The 19,905-nt window shown below is 43.0% G+C and overlaps 1 protein-coding gene across 1 annotated transcript in view; it reads right to left on the bottom strand.

Annotated features, from left to right (window-relative positions):
• The window catches only part of CCDC142 (coiled-coil domain containing 142), a 918,569-nt gene that overhangs the window by 188,166 nt on the left and 710,498 nt on the right, over positions 1-19,905 (bottom strand). The window contains exon 7 of the mRNA XM_044063462.1: positions 10,809-10,986. Coding sequence (XP_043919397.1) covers positions 10,809-10,986 — 178 coding nt within the window. The remainder of the gene's footprint in view (positions 1-10,808; positions 10,987-19,905) is intronic.

Genomic DNA, 19,905 nt, shown 5'->3' with positions numbered 1-19,905 from the left:
GCAATTTTGCATTGAGAGAGATGTAGGTGACCTCTGCATTTTCTCCCTGGCTGTGTGACTAAGGAATTAGGGTATAAAGCAAAAAGGAGTTATTTTTACGTTTTTCACTGTTTTCTTTGAAACTGCATTTTACCACTGGGTTGTATAATTTGAATCGCATTGTCTCACTTATCATGCATTTGCTTTCATGGGCTGCAGTGTGATAACATGACTTTTTAATAGCATTTTCTTTACCTGCAAGAAATAAAAATAAGAAAAAAAACAGAGGAGGGCTATGGAGAATTAACAATGCAAAGGGAGGATATAGAGTGGCCTTAGGCAGGCCTGAACATACCCCTTCACCCCTGACTGTCAACCACCGCCTCTTCTCTAATGATCTTCAGCCCATTTCTTCCCTAACAACTGGGAAGTCCTCAGCATTAAGGCGAGAGCTAACTAGTAGGGGATGTCATACAGGTAGGAGTCATGGAAGTGGTTAGTGTCCTCTCTGACATCTGCCAATAAAGGCAGTGAGGATATTTCTAATTTGGTGCTCATCCAACCTCTGGTGGCTGATGTGAGCTGCTGTTCCACAATGGAGTTCTAATATGCCCTACACATGTTCAAATGTCCTTCCACATGCACACTAATGATGGTTACCGTCAGCTTGATGACATCAAGCCAACATCCCCAGTCATACCAATTCTGGTGCCTTGCAAGCCTTCTCCTACTTAGTGGTACTAAGTCAACCAAAACCATCATTCCTTCCATCAAGATGAGTGAGCCAGCATTGAATGCTTCTTCTTCATATCTTCTCCCAACCAGCTCTTCCATATCTCAGTCACTATTCAAATTTGTTTCATCTGGCTTATAGTCAGGGCCTTTTCTTTCTGTATCAGAGCCAAGCAACAGTACAAATTATTTTTAGCAAACTTCACAGTCATTTTCATTAGCTGTCAGTCTAGATCAAGGGTCTCAAAACTCTTAGCCTGCAAGCCAGATGTGGCCCATTGGTATGTTCAGTCTGGTCTGTGAACTACTGCCTCAATACAGTCCAATTATCTGCCTTTAAAAAAAATCTGGTCACTTTGCAATCCAAACCACTGTAACAAATGCTAATGAGGTCCCTTAAGCTCTGAAACTCAGCAAATGAAACACCTTTGCCACGACAAAAGTCTGATAATATAGAAACATCTTTCACAGTAACATCCCTTTTTCCTCACTATTCAAAATTCTGAAAAAAGATTAATCACAAACAACCTACATTATTAATGGCTACTTAGTGATATTGTGACCTGTCCTAAAACAATGCAACTAATCTGTTCAGCCCTACAATCATTGGTGGATAATGTGTTCAGGGCTATGTATTTAGCAGAAAGCTAACCACACTCTCACTTTTCTTGATTTCACAAAGGTTTTGATTCTGTAGACCATTGGAAATTGCTCTTTTAACTTTACATAGCAAGGTACATTAGCAACACAAACTTCAAAGGTTCAACAGTTATTTTAAGAAACTTTTTGGGTCATTACTGACCACTCACATTCCTCCTTACAAACTGTAAACAAAAGTAAAAGGGGTACCATATGGTTCTGTACCTGGTCCCTCTCTTCCTCTTTTCATAAAAGAACTTACAACACACCTCAACAAACTGTATGTGACTGGCTGTACTTATCACTTACTACTTTGGTAAAGAACCAAAAATTTCTTTCCTCCAAACTGACCACACACCGCAGTCAGGTTTATCAATCACTGGTTGGCCTAGCTCTACAAGTGAACAACTCCATGGTAAAAAATAATGTTTGGAATGCACATACCTACAGTTGCTCAGGACTACTTGCTACCATACAACATTCTGTGGACCAAAACCCAAGGACCGTTTAACCACCACAGGATAGTGAAATAATACATACTATTTACAAGTGTTTTTACAAGCAAGTGGAACTGCCTACATTCACTAATGTAGGGATTCTGCCCCCATAATCCCTCAGTTGCTAAAGGTATTACTACTTCAACAATTCAGTGACACATACTACATCAACAACCCTCCTACACCAGGCTACCATATGCCACTTTGCATTTACAATCTGCCCTCTCACTTCTCACACCAGGCTTTGCCTCAAAGATTTGTGTCTGGTATGAAGAGAAAGAAATAATCACCTCAGAAAAGGCACTTCAACTTTTTGCCTCATACACACGCAGTCTGCTCCCTGGCAAGCAATAACAATGATTACTGGAGTGGTCTGCCTACTCAACATGCAAGACTGACTTTTAGCCTACAGTCAGATGTCTAACATTTCCAGAGGATGAGAAATAATAGCCACAAGCATGTATTCCAGTTTGATGCTTGCATATACAGCCTACACTTTCATCAATGTAACAAATGAATAAAGTAAAAAATTGAATCAATTATGGCTAGCTGATGTTGGCTGTGTGCATTATTACTGACAACTACATATATATTTGATGTCCTGTCAGTGTTTATGACTACTAACACACCTAGGAGAGAAAACCTCTTCTGACGACGGCAGTATCTGCTACCACTTGGCATCTGTCAAATGACAAGGCATCACTAGATAAGCAGTAACAGTAGTTGCTCTAAGCAATCAAGTTCAAATGCTTATCTCACATAGTAACAATAAAGGAAATGATTAGCCATGGCCTGCTACTGTGATGGTGAGTAAGCCATTGCAATGAGTAGCATGGCTTCTCACGTCTGGATGGAATTTTTCATTTGTAACTTTAGATAAACTACTTCATCAGTTACATTTAATGACTAATGGAAATGGTCATCCTCAAGGTGCCTTGACGGAAGGAAGGTTTTTTTTTCATATGTATTTTCACAAATTTTAAACAAAAACAACACATTATAATCATGTTATTCCAGTACCTACTGATATTGATAATGCATGGATACTCAGACATCTCATTACCTGTACTAAGGAGTTAAACACCAGTGAGTGCTAGTGTAACCTAAGACATGAAACAATATTGAACCATAAAGCATTCTTTTCAGGTATTCAAGTAACTATATACATGCGTACATGCATAAGTGTACACACATTCATATATTTATTTTAAGGCTGCCATATCTGTTTTGGTCATTTATTACAAATAATTTGCCTTTATTATACTGTGTCTTCTTTATTGAATGTTCTAATTCGACCCATCACCCCATATCAGTAAAATCAGATGAACTGTACAATAATGGAGTGTCCAAAGAAACGTAACATGTTCCAGTGTTTTGCATATCATGCACTTGGTTAATAAAAAGGCCTGTTAACCACTATGCTAATCAATTAACCTCTGTAAAGGTCAAATAGAAAATGTAATTTTTAGTTTATCATTCCCTATTTTGCCTCTGGACAAACAAATTATGTCACCACTCTACTTCTTAAAGTCTGTTAGGTATCAGACAAATGCTCCTAACTGACAGTAAAGTAGCAGCATTTGTTCTCCTAAACTCCTTCAATGCCTTAAGCTGCTCTTCCTTGTATACATTATATTTGCTCTTATACTCTAACACAGCTGATTTCTTTAACCTTTCTTGGTACCACCACATGAAGTGATGGGACTCTCTCAACAGTCTTTTATTGTTGTTAACAACACACCACATCAAGCAACCTTCTGAATATCTGTCCTGATCTTCTACTAATTTTACATCATGGAGAGGTAATGAAATCCTCCAGAACACATCAGAGTAAATCATCCATACTTTTCAACAACCCTTACCCAATCTGCCTTAGGATCACAGGAGGTTACTAGGCTACTGGCCCCTAGGACCTTTATAAGCCCAGCCATGTTATACTCTTGCTCCCTTACTGACCAAACTGTATAGTCTATATTTGCAGTTCAAGCCTGTGATCAGCACCAACTGCCCTTATCCAAGAGAAACACAGGTGACACCCCAGGGTAAATTTACAGTCTCCCATTCAGTTGTCTAAGTTAGGTTTAAATAAAGTCATTGAGAGGCTCTGTTTTACGTGAAATGGGAGTTTGTTCCAGAGGAGTGGCAAACTCTGGGAGACATATCTGTCTCCAGCATGTCCTGTTAATGTCGTAGGCTAGGTTAAGATCCCTAGAGCCATGCCAGTGTGTGTTAGGTTACAAAGTGTATGCACACGTAGGAAATATTTTTCCCTTACTGTGATACAAAGACCTCCAAAATGGAGACAGAACATGGCTTAGGGACAGTGACCCTTCATAAAAATTATAATGGCAGGACAGCATCATTGCTAAGTGCTGAAAATTCCAATTCACCTTCAAAAAATGCATAAATAATACAAGAAACAAAGCATACATATTTATAGCTATGGAATGGGACAAAAAGGAAAAGTATGTAAAAAGTTTGTAAGAGAAGGAATAGAGGGAGAAAACAAGAAGTTATGTACTCACCATAACATTCGATGTATGTAGTCCATCTCGCCTCACATTCTTACCCATGGGTTCGGAGCCGAATGTCGGCTCCGACTCGGCCATACTTTAGCTCGAAGTCTTTCAATTGGCTGAGCTAAGATGGTATCCTATGCTGCACTGCTCTCTATCCCCAGATCTAGTTTGCTGCGACCACCAGCACTCACTCTCCATGCATAACAACACCTAAGGAAGGAAGAACAAACTAAGAATGAAGGGAATTCTGAAACCAGGCCTAACCTCTAGATCCTCCAGGACGGGGGAAGGTGGGGGGGGGGGGTAAGTAAGAATGTGAGGTGAGATGGACTTCATACATCGAACGTTATGGTGAGTACATAACTTCTTGATGTTATGTAGTCCAATATCTCCTTCATTCTTACCCGTGGGACAGCATCCCCAGCACCTAAATCCTGGGAGGTTCAGTGGAATATACTCCTGAGCACTGTGGAACCAAAGGAAGACCTGCCTCTAGATACCACATCTAACTTGTAATGAGTAACAAAGGTGTGAGGAGATGCCCAAGTAGCCGCAGCACAAATATCATCCATAGACAATCTGGACTGAAAAACTGTAGACATAGATACAGACCGGGTAGAGTGAGCCTTCATTCGGAACGGTAAATCTCTTCCCCCTGCAGTATAAATGAAAGAAATACAACTGGAAATCTACCTAGACAACGTGACTTTGGAAACAGGAGACCCAATTCTGTTTTCCAAAAATGAAACAAACAACTGATCAGATTTTCTGAGGTCCTTCGTTCTGTGCAAATAAAATCGTAATTGTCTGTGCACATCCAACTGATGAAATTTGAATTCTGCCTTGTTCGAGAACTGAGGGAAAAAACACTGGTAATTCAATAGATCGGTTAAGGTTACTAACTGACGCTACTTTGGGAAGAAAGGAAGGATTCGGTCTGAGAGAAACCCTGTTCTTATGAAAAATCAACTAAGGTGGTTTAATTGATAAAGCTTGAAGCTCCGAAACACGTCTGGCTGACGTGATGGCTACCAAAAAGACAGTCTTCCAAGTTAAGAATTTTAAATCACAAGTGGCTGCAGGCTCCAAGGGGCTGAAGTAAGACCCTGTAGAACAAAGTTTAAGTCCCAAGGCATAACAGGTTCAGAGACAGGAGGATGAAGCAACAAAGTGCCTTTCAGGAAAGCCTTACAAAGTCTATGTGCCATTAGACTAGGTTCGTTTGCGACGTGAAAGGTAGAAATCGCCACCAACTGGACTTTAATGGTTGCGGCAGCTGATCCCTGGTTGAAAAGCATAAAGAGGAACTCCAACACTGACGAGATTGGAGCTGTGTAAGGGTCAATCTGTTTGGCATGTGCCCAGACGGAAAATCTCTTCCATTTGCTGTAACAAATCTTCCTGGTCGAAGGGTTATGAGAGGAAGATACAATATGAACCACATCCGGCAAAAAATGGTGAAGCCTAACTAATGACGGAAGTGGAGTAGCCAAGCTGTCAAACAGAGGGCCCAAAGAGAGGGATGGAGCTGCCCTGACATATGAGTCAGTAAGTCTGGTTGTGGGTCCAGAATCCAAGGAGTGTCCATAAGATAGGGATGGAGAAAGGGGAACCAAATTTGATGAGGCCAGTGTGGAGCAATCAGAGTCATTTTGCTTCCCAAGGATTGCGCTTTCTGAATAACCTTTGACAGCAAAGGAACTGGAGGGAAGGCATATAGTAGATCGGAGGTCCAATCGTGGACTAGAGCGTCCCTGGGTGACTCCCCCTGAGGGGGGATAAGGGTGAAGTAGCTGCTGCATTTGGTATTGAGGGGGCTAGCAAAAAGGTCGCAGCAAGGCTGACCCCACCTGCGGAAAATCTGCTCCGCTACTTGACAGTTCAGGGACCACTCATGGAATGTGCGTTGCTACCAGAAAACATTGGAAAGATACTGCGCACTGCCACACTCACATGGCCTCTCTGCAAAGGGGATACAACTTGGTTCCCGTTTGTTCAGATACCATACCACCGACAAATTGTCTGACTGGATTGCAATAGGCCCGAGATGAAGAAAGCTCTGAAGTGCTTGCAACGCTAGTAGCATTGCTCTCATCTCCAGGACATTGATATGTAGATGCATCTTGTGCTCTTGTCATGTGCCTTGGACTGTCCTGCCTAGATAATGCCCCCCCCAATCTGGGAGGCATCCTTGGTCACCGTGGCAACTGGAGGCAAAGGAATGAAGGGTTTTCCTGCATTGAGGTAGTCAGTGTAAAGCCACCAACTGAGATCCTATCTGCACCTGTCTGTGAGCAGAATAGGGTGAGAAAGTGGAAGACATTGAAGAGACCACTGGGCGAAGAGTAGCCACTGAAGGAGGCTCATATGTAACCTTGCCAGGGGAACTAACATAATTGTAGCAGCCATCGTCCCCAACAATTGGAGGACCAATCTTGCCTTCACTTTCCTCAGAGGGAGCAAGGCGTAAATCTATTGTTGTAAAACTCTGATTCTTTCTTGTGGTAAAAACACCTGCAAGAGCATGGTGTCTAATTTGGCATCTATAAAGGTGACATGCTGCAAGGGCAACAAGGCAGATTTTTCCCAGTTCAAGGTGATGCCCAACTGTTGACATAGGTTGATAGTGGCGTCTCTGGTCTGAAGTAGCAGATGCTTGGCAGTGGCAGTAAGGAGCCAGTCATCCAAATATAGAAACACTTGGAATCCCCGACGTCTGAAATGAGCAGTCACCACTGCCATGCATTTGGTAAACACCCTAGGGGCTGTGGTGAGACCAAAGGGCAGGGCTCAAAACTGAAAGGGACTGGCTCCCAGCTGGAAGTGTAGGTGACTTCTGGATGCCCTGTTCATCATTATGTGGTAGTAAACATCCTTGAGGTCAATGGAGCACATCCACACTTCTTTTCCCAACAATGGGAGAATACATTGCAACGGGACCATTTGGAACTTGGACTTTTGCACATGGGTATTCAATCGGCTGAGATCCAAAATTGGTCTCAGGTCCCCTGTCCTTTTCGGCACCAAAAAGAATCTGGAGTAAGTCCCTAATCCGATCTGGTCTGAGGGGACATGTTGGATGGCTCCTTTTTCTAGCAGCTTTGAAACCTCTGAAGCTGCGGAATTCCTTTGACTGGGTGGAACATCCGGGATTTTCTTGATTGGAGGGGGAGTTGACGAGAAGGGAATGATATATCCTCTGAAAATTATTCGTAGAACCCATTGGTCCTGGGTGATACCTTGCCAGGCCTCCAGGTATAGTGAGATGTGACCCCTGACTGGCTCCGGAAACACACAGTCGGGCCTCCCATCAGGAGTGGCGGTAGGGAGAACCACGAAAGGAATCGCGGTCTCCCGAGTAACGAGGGCCTCCTCTTTCCCTAGGGTGGCATCTACCTGAATAAACACCCCCTCCCCTGCCTCTGGAGGGGTACTCACCTTGTGCATTGGGAAAAAACCTCTGTGATTTCTTGAACCACATCTTCCCACCCCTCTGGGCCTTGGGATAAGGCCTAGAGGGAAGAGAAAAATGGACTCCTATGGCAGACAGAGTTTTTCCCTCTTGCTCACACCTAGTGAGAGTGCCTTTCACCTTGGTTCCGAACAAAGAGGAACCATCAAATGGGGCATGGGTGAATGTAGACTTGAAGGCCTCCGCGAAATGACAAAGGCACATCCAGGCATGTCTCCTAAGAGCGACTCCTGAACTTGCTGCCCTACTTGCTCCCTCGGCTGCGTGAGATATCAGCCTCATGGAGGAGTTTGCAATAGAATTAAGGGTAGACATCTGAGCGTTGACTTTCTGAGCCACCACCTCAGAAGCGTTACCCATTAGAGTATCTCCAAGCTCCTTTAGGAGATCTCTCTGGAGCCGTGTAAAGTGTGGTAAGTAATTCAGTGACCGCAAAGTAAAGGCCGCTGAAGAAAACATACGCTTCCCGTACCGGTCCATAGTCCTAGACTCCTTGTTAGGGGGATGGACGGTGGAAGAAGTCTCAGCCAATTCCTTCTTGGTGGCCGCTACCACCACCATGGCATCCAGAGGGACTCCCTTGCATAGAAATTCCTTATCAGAAGGGGCAGACAAAAATTTATTGGGTTTCCTGGGGACTGGATCCACAGAGTCAGGGGTTTCCCACACTCTTCGACAAACCAGATCCAGAAGCTCGTCAAAAGGTGGAGACACCCAGGAGGCGGAGGGCTGAGCACCAAAGGCTTTTAGGAACACCGACTCCTCTTCGGAGGGGGCTTTGGATGGCCAGTCACCTCTCTGCTTCAAAATCTCTATGATGTCAGAGAAAGAAACATCCTCAGAGGATGACTTAGGGAACCCCTCCCATTCCTCGAGGTTGTTGTCTGACGCGAGAGACTCATCTTGGGAATCTATGTGCTTCCTCTTGCACTTTCTCTTTCTGGGTGGCTCCTCAGGCAAAAACTCTGAGGGGCCCTCAGAAATATGGGGACCACTCGTGGGGGTACCCTGAGGCCTTGGGGCTCCGCTGTCAAGAGATAGAGGGCGATCAGAGACCAGCACCGGTGCTGTAGGGGACAGATTGACCGAACCGTATGATGCCACTGATGACTTGACCAGCACGCTCCGCATGGCCTCAAAAGCTGGTCCTCCCAGGTCCGAAGATCGACCAGCCATGGAAGATCTCGGATCAGAAGGGACCAGCTCGGAAGCCAAGACAGGAGTCAGGCTTCCCCGCACTGAAGCACCGAGAGGGAGACTAGGAGCCGAGAGGTGTCCCGAAGCCTCCCCCCTCAGGTCCGACCGAGGAATCCTGAGTCCTGAACCTCGTGGATGGTGCTGACTGAGTCGGAGCCGACGTCAGAACCGATAAGCCAGGAGGGGCTGTCAGAACCGACCTAGGGACATCAAACAGAGCCGAGCACTCCAGCTCCGGAAGCTGAGATGCGCTCGGAGGAGGAAGTATCGACATGGGTAGAGGGACCGGCTCGGGAGCCGAATGGGTCGGAGCCGAAAACAATTTAGCCAGTACCGGTGACTGAAGAAGTCTTTGCACCACTCTATCGACATCCACATCCGATAAGGTCCTGGAGGATTTAGAGGATAGGTTAGGAGATTGAGACCTCCTCTCTGAAGGAGACCTGTGAGAAAGAGATATCGGCCTAATGCTAGGCGACCGGCTCCGAACAGCCTCTGAGAGAATAGGAGCCGAAGCAGGTTCCACAGAAACTGACACTTACCTGCGGCCCCGAGAACAATGGAACCGAGGATGTCATCGAAGATTTAGCTGTTTTCTCCGGTGGCTCGGAATATACTGATGGAACCGGGGATTGCTTTTTAGCCTTAGAAGATTTAGCTTTAGATGGAGAAGACTTAAAGCTGGAAGCACTCTCCAAACTCTCCTCGAAGGAGGGTTTCAGAAGTCCCTTCAAAATCAATTTGTTCTTCCTTTCCTGAAGAACACATGGGCTAAAAGCATGACAAAAACTACACGATTCCTGGAGGTGAATCGCTCCCAGACAGTACACACAAACAGAGTGTCCATCAGTGATAGACATCTTATAACTGCACTTTGTGCACTTCTAAAAGCCCGAGGGCTTATGCTCCTTAATATCTTTAGACATGGTCACTACAAAAACTGAGTCACTAACCCAACAACCAGACCAACGGTCAATCAGCCACAAGCGCGGGAACAGAACAGACGGTACACCACAAAGACCTCTAACTTAAATGGTCACAGAACACAAGGTCAAGAGGGAGGACTAGTTCCTTTAAATTAAACGGCCTTAGCCTAAGGGAAGTTAAGTTAGCACACAAAGGTAAGCGAGGGAACAGAATAGGTCCTCTAACTGAAACGGGCTTAGTCCGTTGGAAACAGCTAGTGGGATACCACAAGAAACACACTAAGACAACAAAAAAACAACTTTTCCACAAACACAGCTCAAAGATATACACACAAACAGCTATGAAAATAGCTTTTTTTTTTTTTTTGCAAAAAACTTCTCTGCTATAAGATGAAAAGAATACTTAGCCACAGCCAAGAGTGAGACCACATCCGAGCTACACGAGTGGCAAATGAGATCTGGGGATAGAGGGGAGTGCAGCATGGGATACCATCTTAGCCCAGCCAATTGAAAGACTTTGAGCTAAAGTATGGCCGAGTCGGAGCCGACATTCGGCTCTGAACCCACGGATAACAATGTAGGCGAGACTGGACTACATAACATCTGATGACTCCACACAGTAGCCATTTCGAACATTCTAAAATGAAGAATAACCCATACAAATATAATGACACAGAAAAAAAATGCAACATACATTTGTATGCTGCCCTGCAGTAGAGGTAAAGTGGTACCATCCACCCCTGTCACAAACTACTGACATAAATGTTTACACAGCAGAAACACAATAGCAATTTTAGGTAATAGTTAGAGGGTGCGTCTAGAAAAAACATTTTTGGTTTAAACATACCTAAATTTTATTCTTTGCTTTAAAATATGGTCCATCCAAGCTTCCACAAATGCAGTCAAGACTTCTCCTAGTGGATGTATCTGAGCATCTTCTGAAAGCAGCTTGATTCCTTCCATCACCTGACCAATGACAGACTGTGCAGCTACTGTGGCATATTCACTAGGGTTACTCGGTACATCTGGAAAAAGAAAATAAAGAAAACATAGCCATCACAAAAATGTGTATAAAAGATCCACCTAATCAAGAACTCATCTTCAAATTCAGTGTGCATTATGGTTAGGTAAGTTTTCTTTCATCATCTTCTGAGCAGACTGCTCCCCAACACAAATACATGGATCCATCTTAGAAGGAATATTAAGGAAGTGGGGCAAGCATGTCTTGAATGTTTTTTTTTTCCTAAAGAGACCAGAGATTATTTGACAGCCACAAGGACTCACAGGTCTAAAGGATTCCCAGTGAGTCATCATAGAAAATCCTCTGAATGAAAGGGAAAGGAAACTTTACTGTCAAAAGAAGGCACTACTAAATAATCTGTTTTGTCATGTTTTCACACAACTAGACTGTTATACTACAAGGGGGCTCCAAAAGTAACATAATACAGGGATCTGAACTTCGCTTGTAACATAAACAGAATGGTACAGACAGTATGTGTCCCAAAGGATCCCTGCACTATGGAATGGGCAGTCTCTGGGTTATGAACCTGTCCCTCCAGCATGTTCTGTTGATTGTGGTAATGAGATTGAGGTCTCTGCAGCATGTGGTGGGGAGGGATTGGGATTTCTTTAGATGAAGCATTTCTAACAGAGCTGGGTCAGACATGGCTGTGTATGTCAGGCAGAGATTGCCTCTTAGTAGACGATATGAGACAGAGAATAGCTGGAGTTTTCTGACTCTGTCTGTGTAGGACATGTGTTTAAGGCCTATGATCCCCTTTGTGAGGTACTTTTGTGGCCTCTCCAGCTGTTGTAGGTGTCTAGTGAGGTACATGCCAAATGGGGCATTTTACTCTAGGATTGGTCTAATGAGGAAAGAGTAGAGAGAAATGATGACCTCTTTCTTTCTTGATGCAAAACCCTTGGTGATGAGATGTGCCACACAGAAGGACTTTCTGACCACAGTGGCAATGTGGTAGTCGAAGGAGAGGATGCTGTCAACCTGTGTCCCCAGATCTCTTATAATGCCTTCAGACCATTCCGTGGGCTCCCATTGATACAGTAATTAGTGGGAACTGAGTTTTTCCCAAAGGGGATGACGACACATTTTTTTGGCATTAAGCTTAAGGCCATGGTTTCGACACCAGTCATTGGTCTCAGTGAGGCCTTTCTGTAGGATATCTGCATCACTTGGGGAGTTAATAATGGCTCCCAGCTTGCAGTCATCTGCGATTTTGGTCAGCCAGAGTCCCTCCGTGTTGGCCTGGACTTCTGAGAAGTAGATGCCAAACAGGAGAAGACCCAGGACCGATCCCTGTGGGACTCCACTCGTGACTGGTCGGCAGTCTGACTTGGAGTCCATTACTTTCCCACTGTGTGAAAGATACCAAAGACCACTAGCAGCTTTGACAAACACTGGTTGTATACTGGCTGACTTTCTCTGTCTTTGGAAGATAAAGTCCTGGTCAAATTTGCAGTATTCCATGACAAAACAGTATCTCAGCTATCTATGTATAGCAAATGTATGTAGCATCTTCTTCCACTTGATTTTCAACTGCAGAAAATATGCAGGAAGATGGTCAGAAATGAGAATAAACTTCAAAATCCAGTTCAACAAGAATTCAAGGCTAGTCCTAAAAAGAAGAATAAAATGACATACAAAGCTTCCACTTGTTTATTAAAATACCATTAAAATGCATCTGGCAACTTGGCTCAGTGTTTTGGAAAGTTAAAAGGCTTAAAACTTCAGCAGATTTTCAAGGTCAAGAATGTCATGCAGTACTATAAAATGTGTTTGCAAGATAACACTTCTATGCATAATCAGATGCAGGCACTCCCAATTAAGTTCTAAATGACTGAACAGTTTACTTAGGAAATATGTCAGACTGTTATTTAACAGAACAGGATCCAAGTTGATTGCACCAAATCTTAAAGCTGTAACATTTTACTGACCACTGAAAGTTTTCAAAAATCTTAACCCCTGAATATGCAAACCATTTCTGGAAGAAGCAACTTCCTAGAATATATAGGAAATTGATTAATAGATAACTTAAACAAGCTTTTGTGTTTTTGAAGCTTTGCTTTTAGATTCATCAGTAAAAATAGTCTAGACACTTTCCAAAAAAATGAAGGATACTTTCTTGCCAGTTGGTTAGGTGCTGGACGAGTTTAGACAACAACGGTCTATACACTACTGAAGAACAAAAAAATGGTCATTTAGGCACTACATTCATTTTAGAGACAAAATCCTCTTACAAAATGCATGACAGAATTTATCACCTTCTATTTACATAACAAGTATTTTCTTTTTGACAATGTTTTGTATCATCACATAAGAACTACTGCCATTTTTGCCTTTTCTGTGCTTCCTTATGCCAATGTATTAATAGTACTGTTTGAAAGTGAATGCATCAACCCAAATATCTTTATGAAAAGCAATCTAATGGTTATTACAGCTATAGTGATGATTTAATTTTATTTTACAAAGAAAGCACCCATGCAACATCACATTTTCTTGTTGTTTTTGGTCTCTTAGGTAGAAGATAAACAAGCTACTCTTAAGGCAGAAGAATCAAAATACATACTGCACTGTACAAATTCTAAAGCTACCATGGATTCCTAGCATGGAAGAAGCCACCACTCACAGCATCCATTCTCTTATTTACCCTGCACAGATTTTTTCTGTGTGTTGAAGGGTTTGTAGTAACATTAAAAATATCATCCAGGAGGCAAAAAAAGAGATCATAGTAGTTTAGCAAAGGAAACACACTGAAGATGCTCTCAAGTCACCCTGGTCACCCTGCTGCAGGTCTGCTACTAAGGATCAAAATCGATTATTAGGACAAAATAATCTTCTCATGATGAAATGGCTTGTGTACGTCAGTAAATACACGAGCTGATATCACGCAGGGCCCAACATGGAAAGACTGTTGTAGTGAGAGCGCACAATAAGCATGGTCAGCTGGAGAACATAATGGCAATCCATTCCAGTACTTTTGACTAGAAAACCCAGTGGACAAAAGTAAAAGTGCTAAAGTCCTTCAGATTACAAATAGCATGACTTGACTAAATAAAGTGAGTGATGCCACTAATAATAAATGACAGAAAAACAAAATGGGAGCAAATAATGAAAAGTGGCTGTATATATTGTTACACAATATTGTTTGAATTGTACAGCTGGTCAATACAGTCAAGAAACACTGTTAGTTATTACACGAGGATCCCGTTAAGTCAGAAGGTATACAACATTCTTATCATTGATACAGTCACTGTAGAAGTGTAGGTGACAACTATTTTCTAAAGCATGCGGACACTTTTGAAATGATATCTTGTAACCACAAGAGTATCCACCCTTATGGTGAATGTTCCGTTTGTGCTTACATACCAGTAGGGTTGCCAGGTTTCTTTGCGGCTAAAACTGGACTAAAGTCACGCCCCTCGCATCACACATAACTCCACCCACCCCCCCTCTCCCGCCCATGCCCCACCTATTTTGTGACATCACAGTGACATCACCTGATGGGACCACCCACTTTGATGACTTAAGCCGTACTTAAAGGGGAGAAAAGAACACAGGCAGCACTAATTGCACTGCTAGGCTGCTGCAGATGTTAAGTACCAGTATTGATGAAAAGTGTCAATATAGTGCATTTTTCTCCAGTTATTTATTTTCTATGTTCCTAAACCTAATTATGGATGATCCATGGAGATAAAAGGTCAAGAGCTAGCAGCCTGTGCACATGGTGGTAAATCTGATTAAAAAAATCCAAAAAAAATGTAAGCAGTTATCTTTGCTATTAAAAATTGTAAGTTTTGATTTACCCCATAAGATCGTTTAAGTCAATAACATCACTTTACTGCTCATTCAGAAATGATGATCTTAACATTCCCTTGCATTTTGAAAGTTCTGTCAAATACTGTTTGTACTGGGGTGGGACAGGTACTCAGTTGTTAAGATGTAACATATTTTCCGTTTACTTCGGATTAGGAAGTTTCAGTCCTTGGCTGCACCTGTATTGGGTGGGGGTCAATTGAGCTAAGTGTTACTGCCTCTAGTGTGATATTTCAGATGCTAGTACTTAAGATCTTGTACTGGGTCCGACTGACCTCCCACTCTTTTTCTTTACATGTCACATATGCAAAAATTGGGATAAAGGGGTTGTGGATGAATGGATTTCTAACAGGTGACATGTTTTATGTAACTTTCAAAGTATACATCATAATCTCAGAAAAGCACACATACTTTAAAGAGTTTCATTAATGTTTTTCTATATCACGCCAAAGGTGCGGGTTAAAACAGGTAACTTCCTACAACAATGCGCTCTAATACAAGTTTACGAAGATGCAGACTGGACCGCCGCTATGCAGTTGTAAAATGGCAATAAGACTGAATGAAAGATGACTCAAGCCTCTAGATCTAAGAAAGATGCACGTAGGAAAAGAAATCACATGCAGCTAGCACACTTGCCATTTTCTGAACATGGCAAAGAGATAGTTTTATTTTTCAATGTGGTCCCTTGCGACAGAATCAAGTAAAAGCAAAATAATGTTGGGTAACTGCAAGTGCCCAAAAAGCAAGATGCACAATTTGTTTCATGGAATACGGTTCAACATAGTAGATGAGGATAATACAAATCAGGGCGTGTTAATTGCTAGCAGTATTACACTGCATGGTGAAGTTCTAAAATCAGTCTGAGTGTACTACAATGCAACACTGGGCAATGTTGGCAGAGTGCTTAAGCATTTTAAATCTTGCTATAAGATTTCTTTTGTCACTGCTTGGTAGTTGGTAGGATAATGATAGCTAAAAAAATACCGTTTTCCCACCGTGGAGTACTGCCTTCCAGTGATATCTCTACAATCCGTATAGCAGAAAATAAAATTTGTCCATTTGTATTACATCACTGCCACTTAAGTTAATGTATGTACTGTCTAAACTATGTAGCTACCAGGAATACTGAAGTTAAAAGCATTTCATTGTTGTGTAGTAGCTAGTAGTGTATCGCTCCGTTCGAGCTGGATACATTTACTTTCTCCTCTCCTCTGGCGGCACAAAAAAAAAACGGACTTCATGAGTTTAAATTTTTTAACTGGACAATTTGTCTGAAAACCGGACAGTTCGGTCAAAAACCGGACAGCTGGCAACCCTACATACCAGTGACTTTTGAAAAAAAATAAATGCTGGGAATTTTACTTTTACAAATTATTATACTTGCAACTGCTCAAGTGGTTATGTCTTGGTGAGCTTCTGTAGCCTGGTTTACATACAAGAAACTCTGAGGAAAATTAAGCCAAGACTACAGGAACATGTCAGGATATAGAAAACAGATGGGAAGAGAGCTATATAGTAAGCCATTTTATTACCACATGCAGCCTCTGTGGATTCAGTAACTGAAACGATTATCGAACACCTTTATGCAAATAAACCGGGGAGTTATTAGTGCTAGCTAAAGATGGTCTGTTATTTAAATGGAAGCCTTATGCTATTAAAGTTTGTAGTTTAACCCATGGAACTTAAGAATGCAACTGGAAGTATCTAATCTAAGTGCTAATTGCTTGTTTGCTACCAATACTGTTACTGTTAACTCCCTGGAAGGCTTAGCTGAGGTACCAGGAGAAATTAGACTACTAGAAGCTTATTGAAATGACATATATGTGTAATTTTACTACCTAGATTAGTGGCATAGCCCTAACAGAAACACTGCCCATGCAAAATGCCATATAGTGCAGTCTGCATACAACAGTGAAGTTCAAGTGCTCAGGTGTCCCTTCTGGTAGAGACAGCAGTAACTAGCTTCTTCGTGTTTTCAAGGTCAAATATAACAATTTAGACAAAAAGACTCAAAGGAAATCACTCAGGTTCTCAAGAATAAAAAGAGAGTAATGGTGACTTTTCTTGGATTTGCTTAACTTATGTTTTATTTTATCTATGTTTTCTTAAATAGGTCATAGGTTCATCGGTAGGTACTAGGCTATCTGCCCGAAGGCATTTATAAGCCTAGCCGGAATTTGTTGGCTTTCACCGCCCCCTTAGATTAGTTCGCTGTGCCTCTGTCCAGCAGAGTCATTGAAGTGATCCCTGGGGTAAACTTTCTGTTTCCCATCCACACGTCAAGGTTTCTCTTGAAGAGGGTTAGCAAGGAGCTCTGCCTAATGTAGATTGGAATCTTGTTTCAGAGCATGGGAAGTCTCTGGGACAGGAATCTATCCCTCCAGCACATCCTATTTATTGCTGCAGTGAGGTTTAGATCCCCGGAGCGTGTGGCTCGAGCATGTGGCTCGAGGGGATATGGTTTTCTTTAGGTGGAGCATGTCCATCAATTCTGGGTTGGACATGGTTGTATGTCAGGCAGAGATCACCTCTAAGTAGGTGGTATGCAACCGAGTACAGTTGGAGTTTCTTCAGTCGAGCTGCATAGGGCATCTGCTTGAGGCCAGTGATCCTCTTGGTGAGGTACTTCTGTGGCCTTTCCAATTGTTGCAGGTGTCTTGTAAGGTATATCCCAAATGGGCATTGTACTCTATGATGGGTCTGATGAGTGATGCGTAGAGGGGGCCCAATTACCTCTTTCGATCTGGATGCAAACCCTTTTGTGATTAGGTGGGCCACACAGAAGGATGTTCTAACCACTTTGGCAATGTGATTATCAAAGGAGAGTTTACTATCTACTTGGGTCCCCAGATCCCTTATTAAGTCTTCCGTATTTAGGGGGCTACCATCTATGTGACGGTTTGTGAGTACTTTGTTTTTTTTCCAAAGGGGATGACTATGCACTTTTTGGCATTTAGCTTGAGGCCATGGTTTTGACACCAGGTATCTGTCTCAGAGAGACCCTTTTAGAGGATGTCTTTGTCAGCTGGAGAGTCAATTATAGCCCCTAGTTTGCAGTCATCTGTGAACTTGGTCAGCCATAGTCCTCCTGTGCTTGCCTGTACCTCTGAGAAGCATATGCCGCACTGGAGGGGTCCTAGGACTGAGCCCTAGGGAACACCACTTGTAACCATTTTAGAGTCAGACCTAGCTCCTGCAACTCTTACCATGTGGGTTCTGTCCATGAGCCAGTTGGCAACCCATCTCGAGAAGTAGGAGTTTACATTCAGGCTGGAGAGCTTGTCTATAATACCCGAGTGGGGAATGGTGTCAAAGGCCTTTGCACGGTCTAGGTAGGCTGTGTGGATCACCTTTCTCTCATCTATAGCCTTGGTAACTGTCTCAAAGACGTCCACCAAGTTTAGGAGGCATGATCTGCCCTTAACAAAGCCAAACTGGGTAGGGTCCAGTGTTTGGAGGTTCCCAATGCCTCTGTTAATAAGATCCATGATGATGCGCTCCATAGCTTTGCAGACCAAGCTAGTCAGGCTTATAGGGTGATAGTTCCCAGGGTCCGTTGTGGCTCCACCTTTGTGGAGTGGAATAACCGTTGCTGTGCTCCACTCTGTGGGCACGTAGCCTCTGGAGAGGCTGAGTTTAAACAGTGTGTTTAGGTGAGGGGTTAGTTCATCTTTGAGCTTCTGTAGGACGCAGCCTGGGACACCGTCCGGTCCCATTGATGCCGTGTTTTTGACTTTGGAGAGGGCTGTTTTAACCTGAGTGTCTGTGATTTCAGGGGCACTACATTCTTCTGGTATAGTTATGGCCCCTTTTGTGGGTGAGAGGGGGGTGACATTTGCCCTGAACCTGTCTGCCAGGATGTTGGCTATATAGGTCAGTTCAGTGTATTTTGTGCCATTCTGCACTAACTCCAAGCAGATCTGAGAATTGCCACTTAGATTCTTGACATAGCTAAAGAATCCCTTGTGGTTATCTTTGGAGTTCATGGCAATTTTTCTTTTGAAGCTAGCCTTGGATGATTTTATGAGGGAACGTAGTTTCTTGCTGATACTGATCAGGGATGTTTCCCCTCTTGGGATTTTACTCTTTTCTGTACTAGTTTCCTCCTTCTATTGTATGGCTTGTTTATGGCAGGGGTCCACCAGACTAGTTTCTTTTTTTTTTGAGGAGTGAGTTTTGGTTTTGTTTGGGATAGCACAATCCATGCATTCTTGTAGGTACCCATAGAGTGCATTAGTAAAGGATTTTGCAGCTTGGATGGCATTATCCTTTAGCATGGGGGCTTTGAAACTTCCCACCTCGGCCTTAAGTAACGTGAAGTTTTCTTTTGAAAAGTTTTTCATGGTGGTTTCTTTGACCGGGGGTGGTGGTGGTGGAATGTGGATATCCAGAGTGATTAGTTTATGGTCAGATCTAACCAACGAGTGGTTGTTGTCCGATGTGGAACACCGGTTGCCCATGTTGGTGATGATCAGGTCCAATATGTTGTCACCTCTGGTGGGGGTGTTGACCAGCTGATTCAGGGTGTTTGAGTTTATAAATTCTAGGAAATGTTGGGCAAGGGAGTTTGTACTTCAGTAGTTCTCCCAGTTAATGTTTGGGTAATTAAAATCGCCCAATATCAGGGTGTTTGGTAGGACCTTTATGTTTCCCAGTGTTTCCAGGAATGCGGAGTGGGGGTCCTGGAACATGGTGGGTGATCTGTAGCAAGCTATAATCTGAGTAGCAGTTTTGCCGGTTGTTAGTTGCATGTGGATGATCTCTGAAGCATCGTGCTGTGTCACTAACCTGGAGGTGTGGATATCCTTGATGAATATGGTTACTCCCCCCCGCCTTTTGTATTTCGGTCCGGGTTTTGTGGCCAAAATGTATGGTATGAGTTGTAACCTGGTAGTACTGGGGTGCTCTCTGGAGCCTTAAACCAGGTTTCTGTTACTGCACATATATCTATTTTCTCCATACTGAGGAGTGCCTCGAGTGTGCGCATTTTGAGGTTTAAACTTCTGGCATTGAGTAGCATTACCCTCAGTTTTTTGTTACTTGCATTATTTACAGCGGTGGGTTTGTCTTTTGAACCTTGCCTAAAAAAAGGCACTACGGGGGGTTGCAAGAG

This window comes from Protopterus annectens, chromosome 2.part1 (assembly GCF_019279795.1).
Source record: "Protopterus annectens isolate FY-2018-M chromosome 2.part1, PAN1.0, whole genome shotgun sequence".
Lineage (NCBI taxonomy): Eukaryota > Metazoa > Chordata > Ceratodontiformes > Protopteridae > Protopterus > Protopterus annectens.
Note: the sequence above shows the minus strand (reverse complement) of the source record. Positions and strands in the feature narration are given on the sequence as shown.